Source organism: Malus sylvestris, chromosome 10 (assembly GCF_916048215.2).
Source record: "Malus sylvestris chromosome 10, drMalSylv7.2, whole genome shotgun sequence".
Taxonomy (NCBI): domain Eukaryota; kingdom Viridiplantae; phylum Streptophyta; class Magnoliopsida; order Rosales; family Rosaceae; genus Malus; species Malus sylvestris.
Genome location: NC_062269.1, coordinates 22,514,849 through 22,529,421, shown reverse-complemented (window position 1 = coordinate 22,529,421; position 14,573 = coordinate 22,514,849). Strand labels below are relative to the sequence as shown.

General features: G+C 41.2%; 1 protein-coding gene, 1 long non-coding RNA gene and 1 pseudogene across 2 annotated transcripts; 2 read left to right on the top strand and 1 right to left on the bottom strand.

The window, feature by feature from the left end:
* Window positions 1-1,133: 1,133 nt before the first annotated feature.
* Window positions 1,134-1,545, bottom strand: LOC126585953 (cyclin-B1-2-like; annotated as a pseudogene).
* A 9,107-nt stretch (window positions 1,546-10,652) lies between these two features.
* On the top strand, window positions 10,653-11,040 carry LOC126585954 (uncharacterized). The gene is made up of 2 exons (XR_007610701.1): window positions 10,653-10,812; window positions 10,894-11,040. It is a non-coding gene; the product is annotated as an uncharacterized LOC126585954 (long non-coding RNA).
* Window positions 11,041-12,031: 991 nt separating this feature from the next.
* Window positions 12,032-13,113, top strand: LOC126585952 (heavy metal-associated isoprenylated plant protein 26-like). Its single transcript, XM_050250589.1, has 2 exons — window positions 12,032-12,238; window positions 12,507-13,113. Exons 1-2 carry the CDS (start codon window positions 12,158-12,160, stop codon window positions 12,888-12,890), a joined length of 465 nt encoding a protein of 154 aa, XP_050106546.1. The 5' UTR covers window positions 12,032-12,157; the 3' UTR covers window positions 12,891-13,113.
* Window positions 13,114-14,573: the final 1,460 nt, after the last annotated feature.

The window sequence follows — 14,573 nt, the reverse complement described above, 5'->3', positions numbered from 1 at the left end:
AACTGACTGACTATTTATGAAACTGATACATGTATTACACTATTTATTAAACTGACTAACTATTTATGAAACTAACACATGTACTACACTATTTATTAAACTCACTATTTATGAAACTGACACGGGTACTACACTATTTATTAAACTGACTGACTATTTATGAAACTGACACAGGTACTACACTATTTATGAAACTGACACATATACTACACTATTTATGAAACTCACTATTTATGAAACTGACACGGGTACTACACTATTTATTAAACTGACTGACTATTTATGAAACTAAATACTGACTATTTTTATAAATTGGAGTTCATGCATGTTTGTGTGCCCTTCTAATTAATAGAGGATAATGCTAAAGAAAATCAAATTTTAAACTAAATTTGTAAACCAAATAATAAGCACATTAATTAACGCTTAAATAATAATTTAATCATCAACATCCACATCATTTGATTTACAAAATTTGGTAAAAATTTGGTCTCGATAGTATTAACAAATAGAGAACAAGTGTGTGTTAATAATTGATTGGCACATATATAATTAAGCATGCATGGTAAAGAAGGAAGAAGATCGACTCAGGGCTTGGACTACCAATCAGTGACAACAACTGTACTTTAATCAAAGATAAATATTAGTTGTTGCTTCCAAATTCAACTTCAACTTCAAATTCAAGAACTACATCTACAGAAGCTTAGTTAAAATAATTTAGTTTATTATTTATATTATTCTGTTTATATTATATTGTTATTCAAAAGAAGATTGGGGAGAGGGATGTGGAACAAAGAGATGGTGTCAGTCTCGCAGACATGCATCAGCCATGCATGGCACCTACCAGTGCAGAGTTTGATAATTTATTAACTTTTCGATGAACAAATGAAAATCCCAAATCCCATCTCTCTCTTCTGTACTTAATTGACTTTTACATCAATTGGGTACTTGTTACTCACATTTTTTATTTTTTTTTGAAGTGCCAAATAGAGAAACTGTCATCGGTTGGAAGAGAGCCAATACCACAATATCAATGTCTGGACCTTTCAACTCACAGCGCGACATACAATCACATTTTAAGAATAACATTGACAAGGTTACTAATCCTCTTCTTTAGGGAATGAAGTCTACGAGGATCACATAAAGCTTGGGGAGACTGGACCCTTTGAAAGCCCAAGGCGAACTTCAATTGCATGGTGTGTCCACAGGCCAGAAGGTTTCAGATTCCCAGGGGGTCATTTAGGTAATCCTCAAAGCCAAAATCATCCAATCTTCCAGTTATAGCTTCGAAACCGATCATTGAAGAAGGAATTGGTATAGCAGACCTCTAGAATCGAGAAGGGAATCCATCTTCAGTGGAAACGTACTTCCATAAGTGTAACCCAAGATTTTCATATTTATCTGCTCTTGAGTTAAGTTTGCCGATTCCAAAGCAGATTCAAGAGGGTAAGCGCTGACTAGGTCATTTTTGACGTCGTGAAGTCCAAATTGACGGGCGTCGTTTTGGATTCCTCCGATTTGGTGCTCCGTCATCTTCGGTGCCTCCATTTTGCTTTATTTATTTCTTCATTTCCTCTTTCTTCCTGTGTCTTTCATCTTGATTTGAATACCAAACACATTAATTTTTGTCTGGTGGATTAATGAGGTAGTGGCATACTTGTAAATAAAATGAAGTTTGTTTGTAACAGAATTAGATGACATAATGGGTTCCGTTAGGGGCAAGGCCTAGAAAAAAAAAATTTGTTTTGGGCTTTTGATTCAGCCCATGTGTGTTCAATGTTTGTGAGACCTGGTATAGATTAGTCTTGTCCTTATGATTAAATATGAAGCCCTTTTGGTTAAAGAAAAGTGACAAACCCCGACCGGAGTCGAGACATGCTGGCCATCACGTGAGAGTGACGTAGCCATGAGCGCAAAGCGAAACCAATAAAGAGTAAGAGAAATACTAACAATTTAAAACCTATAAACTAACAATCACAATTAAGAAAGGATGTCATTGAGAGTTTAAGTGTATAAATACACTTTCAAAGCAATAAGAGCGTCTAGTTGCAACGTGATGGCCAGCACGTCTCGACTCCGGTCGGGGTGTGTCAAAAAGTGTATGATGGTTTTTGGTTAAATTAAACTTAGTTAAAACTCTTTTCATTAAAACTCCCTAATTTTATTTCATTACCATGGACAGCGAAGCTTGAAGAAGTTGTCAACAATTCAGGTATTATTAAAGGTTGATTGTGTGAAATAAATGTGAGTCTTGCCAATTTAATAAGGATATCATTGTCAGCTGGACATAAAAATTGTGGAGCCAAAAATAATCACAAAACGACATGTGGATTTTTGGGTGAAGAGGACAAAATTGCCCTCAAGACACACCAGGTTTCCTACATGCGAGCAGTAGAGAATCATCCATCAACCGAGTCAAGAGTGCCCAAAATAGGTAATAAGTTCAAATTTATCTTATCTCCATATCCTCTAAAAGGAAATCATTACATAACCTTCCAAAACATTTCTTTTATTATGATATTTATACCTAATTAATATATTAATTGCTAATTGAATCACCAAATAACACCCCAAAACACACTTAAAGGCCGGCCACACCCCATTCCCTATATATATGACCCTATTTCTTCTAAAAAGCTAGTTCCATACTCTTGCAAAACTCCCAAAAACTCTCCAAATATTTTTCTCTCTAAATTCTAACTTTGGCATCGGAGGTTCTTCGGCCAAAGTCCCCCCCATTTATCGTGGGCGCGTGAGGCTCTTGGCCTTGACCTAAGGTGTTAATTGTTTTGTATGTGCAATTTTGTCCAAGAGGAAGAAGATGGAAATTTGCATCCACAAATTTGTGCTTTCATTGAGAGTTGAGATCCATACTCGTAAAAGACTCTCGCATAAAAAGGTTTTTCTCTATTTTCTAGTCCATTTGAATATTTTTCATACACTCTTATTATTAGAATTTTTAATTTGCAAAGGTTCTTTGATAAAACGTATAAGAAAAATATAATGGCTAGAAATTAAAAAAATTCCACAAGTGAAAATTCTAATACTCAAGAAATGGGACCGCGGTGATCCACGAGGCTAAATGTGGTCATAAGCGGAGTGGTACCACCACTACGACGTTCCACCATGGCCCAAGCCGTGCCATCCAAGCTTGCATAGGCCCAAGCCTCGTATTCACATGCATCACACACTAAGCAGCCTGTTTTCGCCAAGCAGCCCACTCCCGTGACCTAACCTACTCCCGCCAAGCAACCTGCTCTGGAGGCCTAGCCTGCTTCCGCCGAGTAGCCTACTCTCATGGCCCAGCTTGTTCCCGACGGGTAGCCCACTCCAATGGCCCAGCCTACTCCCGTTGAGTAGCCCACTCTTGCGGCCCCAGCCTGCTTCCACTGAGAAGCCCACTCTTGCGGCCCAGCCTGCTCCCGCGGCTCAATCTGCTCCCGCGGCTCAATCTGCTCCCGTGGCTTTCCAAGCAGCCCAAGTCGGCCCAAGATTATCTCAACCATTCGAACCTACCATCGAGCCGGGGGTATTATCACCACATTTTTTCGCGGATTTGACATTTCCCAACTCAAATCTCGCACCCGGAGTCTACCACCCTTCCACTGCCCAATGAGGCACATTCCTTCCAAGCTTTTCCAATCCAAGTGACGAACAACACTTGTCTCAACAAGTCATAGAGTTGACGAGCGCCCTTGCATAGTAGACGACTTTGGTAAACCAGTTCTTGCGGCGCACCAAGATGCAATATGCCCCAGACAAGGTCTTCCGAAGTAGGACAAGGGAAAATAAAGAACCTCTCCAACTACGTCCCAGCAAGTAGCCACTCAACCAGTTACGAACCAAGCGTTTGGGCAGTGTACACTCCTAATTGAGCCCTTAAGATAACGTATACTCCCGTCATAGCGCGCAGAGGAGCGTGCATTCTCGATTAGGCCCGCGGACGAACATACACTCACCGTTGGGGCCACACTTTGATAATCAACATGAGCAACCTTCTAGTCAAAGTGTTCATTCGCGGTAAAGTTCGCAAGGAGCATCATCCACCTCACATCGGAGTAAGCAGCACAACGAACGGAGATAAGCAATCACTCAATCCGGCTCAAGTTCAACCAGCAGCTTGCGAGTTACTTGCTCTTCTGCTATAAACATACCACATCGACCACAGCCACGACATAGACGAGCCGAACACATGGAAAAGTAGCTTAGACCAACAGGTCACAACTGGGGGCAGCCGAGGATTCTACCAACCTAACAAAGGCAAATTCAGGAAAAAGTAGAAATACTCATGACCGAGCAATTGCACGATTTACCGCGCAACGAAGCTATGGACAAAGCGCTTTGATGAGACATAACCAACATAAGCGAGTCATCTTTCAATGACAAGATCTAGCGGACAGGACTACCCCGTATAGATTGCCGGATATAAAGATTTTTTCTGTTTCGACAAACACAACAGCTTAGCCTAATGGCACGCTGGAGGCAGACGAGTACCAGAAGGACACACCAGCCTGACTACCAAGAACCTAGGGCAGACCTTGTTCCCAACACTCCAGACAATTCCTCCCGCTGCGCACAACCTGGCCCAAGCCAGCCTCATAACTGATTTCACAACTACGCATGCATGCTCCACGATTTCCGGTAGCCATTGATTTGTCACCATGGCTCATAATTGTGCCAATCTTGCACTATGGCTCCCAGTTATGCCAATTTTGCCATGTGGCTCATACCAACCAAGCCTCAAAAAGGCACACGATAAAACACCTAATGATGGCACAATAATTATGGGAGTAGCTCACTGCGCTTACACCCTTACGCGAGATTCACAAGCAGTTTGAAGTCACAAGCAGATCGCCAAACATGACCTCGCAGGTTAAGGATTATTTCGGTTGTCTCAACAGTCCAGTTTTCCTCAGCTGCACTCACAACAACGACTTCAATGATCTCCAATGTGAAAGGGTAAACCAATTCCCAGACACCCATATGGGTCTGCTCTCCAACGCAAGAGGATAAACAAATTGCTCTCCAGTGCGAGAGGGTAAACCAATTCCCCGACACCCATATGGGTTTGCTCTCCAGTACGAAAGGATAAACTAATTGCTCTCCAGTGCGAGAAGGTAAACTAATTTCTTTCCAGTGCGAGAGGGTAAACTAATTGCTTTCTAGCGTGAGAGGGTAAACTAATTGCTCTCCAGCATGGGAGGGTAAACTAATTACTCTCTAGTGTGAGAGGGTAAACTAATTACTCTTCAGTGCGATAGGGTAAACTAATTCCCCGACACCCATCTGGGTAAGTTCTCCAGTGCGAGAATGCCACATAGCTTAAAAGATCGAATGCTTGAAGATCAACTAGGCAGCAAATGGTTAGGGGCAGCAGCCACTTTTGCACTTAACAGTTCACTCATCCGACACTTTATCTTTAGCAACTCCGATCTTGACAACTTTATCCTTTACTGCTCTATCTACAGCAGCTGAGAAATCAAATTTAAGCAATTTCCTCATTTTTGGCAAGCAACCCAAACATGGCAGCCTAAACCATTACCCATGCCACGCCACTTCCTCGGTTCATGCCGAGCTAATCCTTGGCTTTAATCAAGCCGAGCAGCATAAGCAATGGCCCCTGCCACACCACCTCCTTGGCCAATGACAAGCCAATTCCTGGCCCCTGACAGCCGACATGCCGCACCACCCCAACGGCTGCCCCTTGGCAGCACCTCCCAAGAAGAAGACAAGAAAAAATTAAAATTTTCTTACGTCGGTGCAGCACGGAGAAGACGAAGAAATCAACGAAAGACGGTCTTTTGCACGGGCAAGATATAGAAGATTGCTGGAGGAGGGGGAACAAATATCCTCTAAGCTCTCTCTCTCTTGTAGGGTAGAATCAATCGCTTTCCAAAGTTGATTTAATAACCCACTTAAGGTGGATTTAAATAGGCTTTGAGAGAAATTTATTTCCCTTTCCTAGAATGACCTAATTTCCTATTAAAGAGGGAATCTACATCAAAATAGGAAGCAGTCCTACGTTTCCTAAAGCAAGAAGATCTCTACACCTGCTGCCCTTTCCTACGAGCAACCCAGCAGGTGTGAGGACATTTGTGGAGCCAAAAATAATCACAAGGCGACACGTGGATTTTTGGGTGAAGAGGACAAAATTGCTCCTACGAGCAGCCCAGCAGGTGTGGGGGCATTTATAGAGCCAAAAATAATCACAAGGCAACACGTGGATTTTTGGGTGAAGATGACAAATTGCCCTCAAGGCACACCGGGTTTCCTACACGCGAGTAATGGAGAATCATCCATCAACCGAGTCAAGAGTGCCCAAAATAGGTAATAAGTTCAAATTTATCTCATCTCCATATTAAATAGCACTTATTGAAATATAACCATTTTAAAGAGCACTTATTGAAATATAACCTGGTTTTCTTATTTCTTATAAAATTAACCAAAATTGATGTTAGAAGACTTAATTACCCTTAGACTAAAATTCTCTCTTCCTCCTAACATTGTGATTTTTTTTTAGCTCTGAACGTGTTTGGACCCGATTTTACATTACCGGCCCAAGTAATTGAGGCCGTTGGATGAACGGATTCTAGACTATTGAATTTTAATATTTTTCTAGGTATTAATACTGAATTTGGGCGATCTCCAAGAAATCAAGAGTTTAAAACGGAAGAGTCCAGCTTGAGATTAAGATTGGTATCATGCATGTACGTGAAGGATTGGAAGACTATCTCCCATGCATTTATGCAAATATAATGGAGATAAAGATGGGATTAGATTATCATTAGCCAATAAAGGTGCTTGGATAAAGGTGCTGTTTATTTTGAACTCAGGCACGGGAAAATATGGGATAAAAGATGGCATATGCCATTTTATCCAATGTGATCTTACCTGATGACTCGGTAATTGTTGATTGGGATAAAGATGGATGTGGCTTATCATCAGAGATGGTGGGATGTCCACGACTTTAATTCTCCAGCACGGCTAAGAGTTTTGATGCTATAAATACGAGAGCGCAACCAACATCAGAGAGCCCCTACAAAATCAATACAAAATTGCCCTGCGCAAACTCTCACAACTTGTGATTTTTCTTTTTCCTTTTTCGCTGACACATCTTCCGTTGGCATCAACAGCACTGTGGAAGCAACCGGTGATATCTTAAGTCGGCATAGATAGCTCTGTCATCGTAGAATTGATCGGTCTTGCAGTATCTTCCGTTGGCATCAACAGCACTGCGGCGAGAACGGTTAATTACCTATCCAAGTCTCGGTCGAGAAGGGTTTCTGAACCCTTATTGGTCGAGGTCATCTCATCAGCCTTCTCGGCGAAGTGAGGTGTTACAGTGATTACATTCGGCACATTGAAAGCCGAATTTGATATTGAACTTCGTAAGAATAGTAACCTTGTCTTCAGGTTCGAGAGCCCAAGAGGCCGAGACGTGTTCCTTTCTCGGCCGCAATCGTAAGACGCAGAAGTCAGTAGCGCGACCCAACGCAACATCAACAAATTTACTCCTTGGCCGAGCTCGGCCGACGAGTTGGCACGCCCCGCATTCACTGAAGGACGTAGTTAGCTCATTAATTACTCGGCTTGCGCGCCACGTAGGCTTTGTAGTTTCTAGGGTCAACATTTTGGCACGCCCGGTGGGATCCAGTGCTAATACTACGAAGTTCATATGATATATCAAGATTCCAATCTGGCTCAACGTAGCCGATTGTACGAGCTCCTGGAGGAATTGCAAAAACATAATGAGGAATGTAAAAAATCTTTGGAAGCAGAAAAAGTTCTTCGTGGCCATAGAGAGATGCAAAAGTCATTCGCTTGCATGTTGAAAATAAAAGCTCATGTTACCCTGCAAGGGCAATGGGTAAATGAAGACAGGGCTCGATTTAATGCCTGGCTAGATGAAGAAAATTTTCCTTATGTTTCTGATTACAGATCAATTCCATTTGAAAAATGGTTAAGTCCAAAGGCCGGGGGGCAATTTTCCGCTCCGGCCGTAATCAGACATCGGCCTAAGAGAATTGTTAATTTGGCCGAAGAACAAAGGCCACCTATTTTTTCGGTCGAGACTGAAAGTGTGGTAGGCCTAGATGGAAAAATTCAAGTTTTTGAGCCACAAATCGACTCAGAAAATAATTTGTTAAAACAATGCTCCAATGACGAACGAGGCCGAGATATTGGCCTAGCCCAAGAAACTACGCCAATTGATATGATTATTGGCGATAAAGTCGATATGGAGAAATCTCATTCAGCCAAGTTATTTGAATTAAAAGCCGAAATTATGCCTAGGGGCATAATAATTTTTTAACACATTCGGCGACCGATAAAAAATATTCCTTCAAGCCGAACGTATTTGGAGATGATCTTTTATTCGGCTTTGGAAAATGTCAAAATGAAAATTTTGATGTAAAAAGATCTCGGCTTGGAATAAAACATCGTTGGCCTCCTCCTCTTGATAGCTCGGCCACTTTTGTTTTCTTTTATTAAGAAAAGGAATAAATTATTTTCTTAATCATCTGGCTAATTAAGCCGATGCATAAGAAAATAAGGGGGCCAACGGAATAAAAAAAAATGTATCGATGCATAGAGGGTCTGTGGTAGTTGAATGATTGATCAATACCACATGGTTTCGTGGTGTTGTTGCACTGTACAGCCAAGCCCCAGGAATAATTTGTAGATGGCCGAGTAAAATAGGTTTTTATATATAGGCAGACCGATGTCTTATTTTTTTTATTTTTTGGTATCGGTCTCGACCTCGGCCACTCTACAAAGGCCTCGGCCTCGACCACCTCATATATAAGCCTTGGCATATATATATATATAAAGGAAATGGGAGATGCTCTCGGCCAAAACTATATATATAAAGAAAATGGGGGGTTGTTTTTAATGAAGGCATTAGAAACTCGGTGGACCTCAATTTGAAGGAATGGGTTTGACTTTCAACGGCCATGTGGGGCCGACATCATCATTTCATGGGATATATATATATATATATATATATATATATAGTTGAGGAGAGAAGCAGGAATGAAGAGTAAAGGTGATTCACGGATTCGGTCAAAGAATATGGTTGTGGCCATGGGGTGCTATTCTTCAGCAAATTATTTATTCAACCGAGATGACTGATTTAGCAGAGATGAAGTCGAGAATTTTATGTTCACACTTGCTCGGCTGTTAGTCTGCCGAGTAGTGTATAAAAAAAGAATGGCTTTTCGACAATTGTTGATAAGTTGGTGTATAGTCTTTCGGCTGGTGTATTCGGCTAGAAAGACAGGAAAGGTAACATCTTTGATAGGTGACAGGCCGAGCTGCCAGGAGTGGTTTGCCTCGGCCCCTATTTTTCTCAACTCTCCAAAAGTTTTTCGACCTCGGCAGTCGAGAACTACGGCAGGTTTTTATTGGCTGTGAACAATTAATTTCCTTAACCTTCAGCTTACGGGCCGAAGATCAAGGAAACTGGGGGGCAATGTTTGGACCCGATTTTACATTACCGGCCCAAGTAATTGAGGCCGTTGGATGAACGGATTCTAGACTATTGAATTTTAATATTTTTCTAGGTATTAATACTGAATTTGGGCGATCTCCAAGAAATCAAGAGTTTAAAACGGAAGAGTCCAGCTTGAGATTGAGATTGGTATCATGCATGTACGTGAAGGATTGGAAGACTATCTCCCATGCATTTATGCAAATATAATGGAGATAAAGATGGGATTAGATTATCATTAGCCAATAAAGGTGCTTGGATAAAGGTGCTGTTTATTTTGAACTCAGGCACGGGAAAATATGGGATAAAAGATGGCATATGCCATTTTATCCAATGTGATCTTACCTGATGACTCGGTAATTGTTGATTGGGATAAAGATGGATGTGGCTTATCATCAGAGATGGTGGGATGTCCACAACTTTAATTCTCCAGCACAGCTAAGAGTTTTGATGTTATAAATACGAGAGCGCAAGCAACATCAGAGAGCCCCTACAAAATCAATACAAAATTGCCCTGCGCAAACTCTCACAACTTGTGATTTTTCTTTTTCCTTTTTCGCTGACACATCTTCCGTTGGCATCAACAGCACTGTGGAAGCAACCGGTGATATCTTAAGTCGGCATAGATAGCTCTGTCACCATAGAATTGATCGGTCTTGCAGTATCTTCCGTTGGCATCAACAGCACTGCGGCGAGAACGGTTAATTACCTATCCAAGTCTCGGTCGAGAAGGGTTTCTGAACCCTTATTGGTCGAGGTCATCTCATCAGCCTTCTCGGCAAAGTGAGGTGTTACAGTGATTACATTCGGCACATTGAAAGCCGAATTTGATATTGAACTTCGTAAGAATAGTAACCTTGTCTTCAGGTTCGAGAGCCCAAGAGGTCGAGACGTGTTCCTTTCTCGGCCACAATCGTAAGACGCAGAAGTCAGTAGCGCGACCCAACGCAACATCAACAAATTTACTCCTCGGCCGACGAGTTGGCACGCCCCGCATTCACTGAAGGACGTAGTTAGCTCATTAATTACTCGGCCTGCGCGCCACATAGGCTTTGTAGTTTCTAGGGTCAACAGAACGTCATCCTTATTATTGAACTATCAGGATCCACTACCGCATAACTCTGTTATCTTCACTCAAAAACAATTAAACCAAGAGATCAGCACACCAACCACTTGACCCAAACGAATGCCATTTTTTTCTTCTCACAAACCATACAGGTAACGCCTTAACTTCACGATTGCTACTCGAGCGGTAGGTGGATCATTAGGTTCTATTGGGTATCCGCAATCGGTCAATCTTTAGCACGCGCCTTCTCGCAGCTTTACAGGTTTGTGACCTCTTTCTCTCATCCATTTGTACAAAAATCAAGGATAAACTGTTAACTATGGCAATGTGGCTTTGTCTGCAGGCTATGCAAAAATTTCCTGGGTTTTGATGTTTTTTTGTTGTTTTTTGTGTTGCACTGGCATGTATCAGTTGTATCGCAGCTTCTTGCTATCTTCCGTGCATTATTACACTTTTATATGCTATCGCAGATCAGGTATTTCTCTTCTCATGCCCAGTTTCTCTCCCAGACTCTACACATCTTTTTCCCTCTCACTTCCTTAATCCCGGATTCTGCGATAGCAAACTTTATTTACCAAATATAGAGCAGTCATTGAACTGATTCAACCACCCATCACCTACCAACCCACAACCTCGAAGAAGACGACTAACTTAGCACAATGGCGAGCTGTGTATACTGGAAAGAGAGAGAAGATCAATCTCATTAAGGAAATGATAGATGTCAGACATAACAGAGAAGCAACTCAATCAGAATTCACAAATGAGAAGAAGAGAGGAACTAAGAAAGTTTTAGCATTAGGGTAATTTAGTCTTTTGAACATCAATTGTGGTTAGTATTATAAGAATTTAAAACAGTTGGTCATATTTCAATACGTATACTTTGAAATGACTATATTTTCAAATTTCCTTTCATCGTGGGCGCGTGAGGCTCTTCACCTTAATTTAAAGTGTTAATTTTTTTGTAAGTACAATTTTATCTAAAATGAAGAAGGCGAAAATTTACATCTACAAAAATCACGCCAATTTTCAAACTTGGTCGTTGGACGGTTGGACCGCCGTATGGAAGTTCGAACTCATGCATACTGTCGCGAAACTTGCCGCGAAAGATCCACTTCCCCAGCGTGACCTCAACACTCAACATGTTTGAACACTCGCTCGCCCATGCTGTAGCCTGTGGGGTCCCATCCTCCCGCATCAGATTTACCCCACCACCCATTCCGGATTAGAGTGTGGGCCTCACTCGTAACGCCGCGCACGGTCGGTGCATGGATTTCCTCGTCCGTCATCGACGCAGTCGCCCCCACCAGATTATCGACAGCGGAGCCTAAGGTACACGTGTCGCGACGCAGATCGATGAAACCCCTTCTAGCCAACAGCAACTGACGACCGAGATCTTTTGATGGACCTTACGGACGACCCAGATTATTTTAAAAATATAAAATATCCAAGAGGGTTTTGCTTATAAAAGTGGAGCAAACCCCTTCGACTCCGCTAACTTGTGTCCCATTCCAAAATCAAAAGCCTTTGAGAGATTTTTGAGTCCTTATCTGAAATCCTAAAAGTATTTCTGTTGTGCAAATTTCGTTGGAAATCCAGAAGGGCAGAAAATGGGTGTTTTGGATCATTTTTCGAATCTATTTGATTGCTCAAGTGGGAGATCCAGGCTCAAGAAACGCAGGCAATTCCAGGTAATTCAAGATTTTCCTTTCAAAACTTTTATCTATTTTTTTTTTTCTGAAAGAACAAGATGAAGCGACGCATAGCCAAATCTCAGTACTTTTTTTCTGAGTTTAGAGATCCAACAAGTGTTTTTGTCATTTTTAACTCCTTTGAGCTGGATTCTACTGTCTCTGTTTCTTCAAGAACAGTACCGAGTAAAATCCATTCTCAATCGCCACGTGTACAATGTCTCGCATACTAGTTAACTTAAACGTTCAACTGTTTTGTTTTGATCAGACGGTGGAGATCAAGGTGAAGATGGACTGCGAAGGATGCGAGCGGAAGGTGAAGAGATCGGTGGAGGGAATGAGGGGCGTGACGCAGGTGGACGTGGAGCGCAAGGCCCACAAGCTGACGGTCGTCGGATACGTGGACCCCGGCAAGGTTCTGGCACGTGTCGCGCATCGGACGGGGAAGAGGGTGGAGTTCTGGCCCTACGTCCCGTACGACGTCGTGGCGCACCCTTACGCCGCCGGAGTGTACGACAGGAAGGCGCCGTCCGGGTACGTGCGGAACGTGGAGGACCCGCAGATGGGGAACCTGGCACGTGCGAGCTCGACGGAAGTGCGTTACACCACGGCGTTCAGTGATGAAAACCCCGCTGCCTGCACTGTCATGTGAGGTGTCACTTTGCACGTGACATTTGTGGAATCGACTTGGAATTTTGGTTAATTATTTTGGAGTACGCCAATGTCATGTGTTGTTGCACTTTTTTTTTTTCAATTTCTTTTTTGGTTTGTTGATAAATCAAAATTTATGAAATTGGCTATGTGTTGGTCTTTGTATATCAAAGTTGATTATAAACTAATAATATGCCTAAATGATTACCGATCAAAAGTTAAAAGTTTGGATCATTAAACTTAAACACAGTATTATAGATTAAGTGGCTTTTTAGTTAAAAATAGTTCCTGAGATTTAAATAACTCATTACTTTGGTATTTGAAATTTGAAATCAATAAAAGTAGATCCTGAGTATGTACACCATCAATTATTTTGGTCATTCCTTGAAAAAAATTATATTAAATAAGGACCAAAATAATAAAAATACCTTTAATTTAATAAAGGTCTAATCGGATAAATGGTTCCTGTGGTGACAAAGTAATTGGAAGATAGCTCTCGTGGTACAAAAATTAGGTTTTAAATCCTCGTGGTATTAGTCCGTTAACAAATTTAGTCCAAAAGTAATTTTTCCGTTAAATGTCAATTAAATTTAGGGATAAAAATGTACATTAAAATCAAATGATGGAAGCTCAGTAAAATTAGATCCAATTCAATTCAAATCCGATGTATTCATGCAATGCAATCAAAGATCGATGCCTTCTTCAAACCCTCTTCTTCTTCTTCACCCAAACCAGATGCCCCACCTCCGCTTGTTAACGATGGAAACGACACTTCAAACTCTTTGTTTTTGTTTTACGCAGTAAAACTAAACTTGTATTCCTCGCCAACACAAAGACAAAGAGGCTCGCCATAAAATAATAATGGCTAGGTTGTATATTGGCTCCATATATTTATGAATCAAATGATGAACATAATTTAGTCACGAATTGGACACTTGGGAAAAGACGCAACACCAACACTGCCACTCCTACAAGCGAAGAGCTCCAAACTCGTGATGGTTTTTTTTTTTTTTTTGGGTTCTTGAATCTACAAGGACAAAAATAAGAAAGAAAATACATTCATTTAATGCAACTAGGAATTGTAGCAGAGAGAGTAACAGTGTTTCGGACGCTATATGTTTGATCCTGCGAAGTGTATGTAATAGAAAGACTAGAGAGGCGAGGAAGAAGAAGGTGCACAAGTTAAAGTACATGTCTACCCTTTAATTAATAGACATTTAACGAAAAAATTACTTTTGGACTAAATTTGCTAATAGACTAGCACCACGAGAGTTTAAATCCTAATTTTTTTTACCACGAGGGCTATCTTCCGATTACCTTGTCACCACAGGGGCTATTTATCTTATTAGGCCTTTAATAAACAACGGGCCAAATGATTTGACCAAAATTGAGAGTATAATTGTCATTTTAGCTTTATTTAAAGGAGATTTTTCATGAAATGACCAAAATGATTGATAGTGGACAAACTCAGAGATTACTTCTATTGATTTCAAATCTCATGGACCAAAGTGAGGAGTAATGCAAATCTTAAGGACCATTTTGACTAAAAAACCTAAGTAAGTTGATAACATCGTGTCAGCAATGGTGGAGCCAGTACATCTAGAAGTGGCCCAACACACTCTCTTTATTTTAGAAAATTTTGGCATATTTAGCTTCGATCAATTTTTGTTTGAGTCTTAAATAG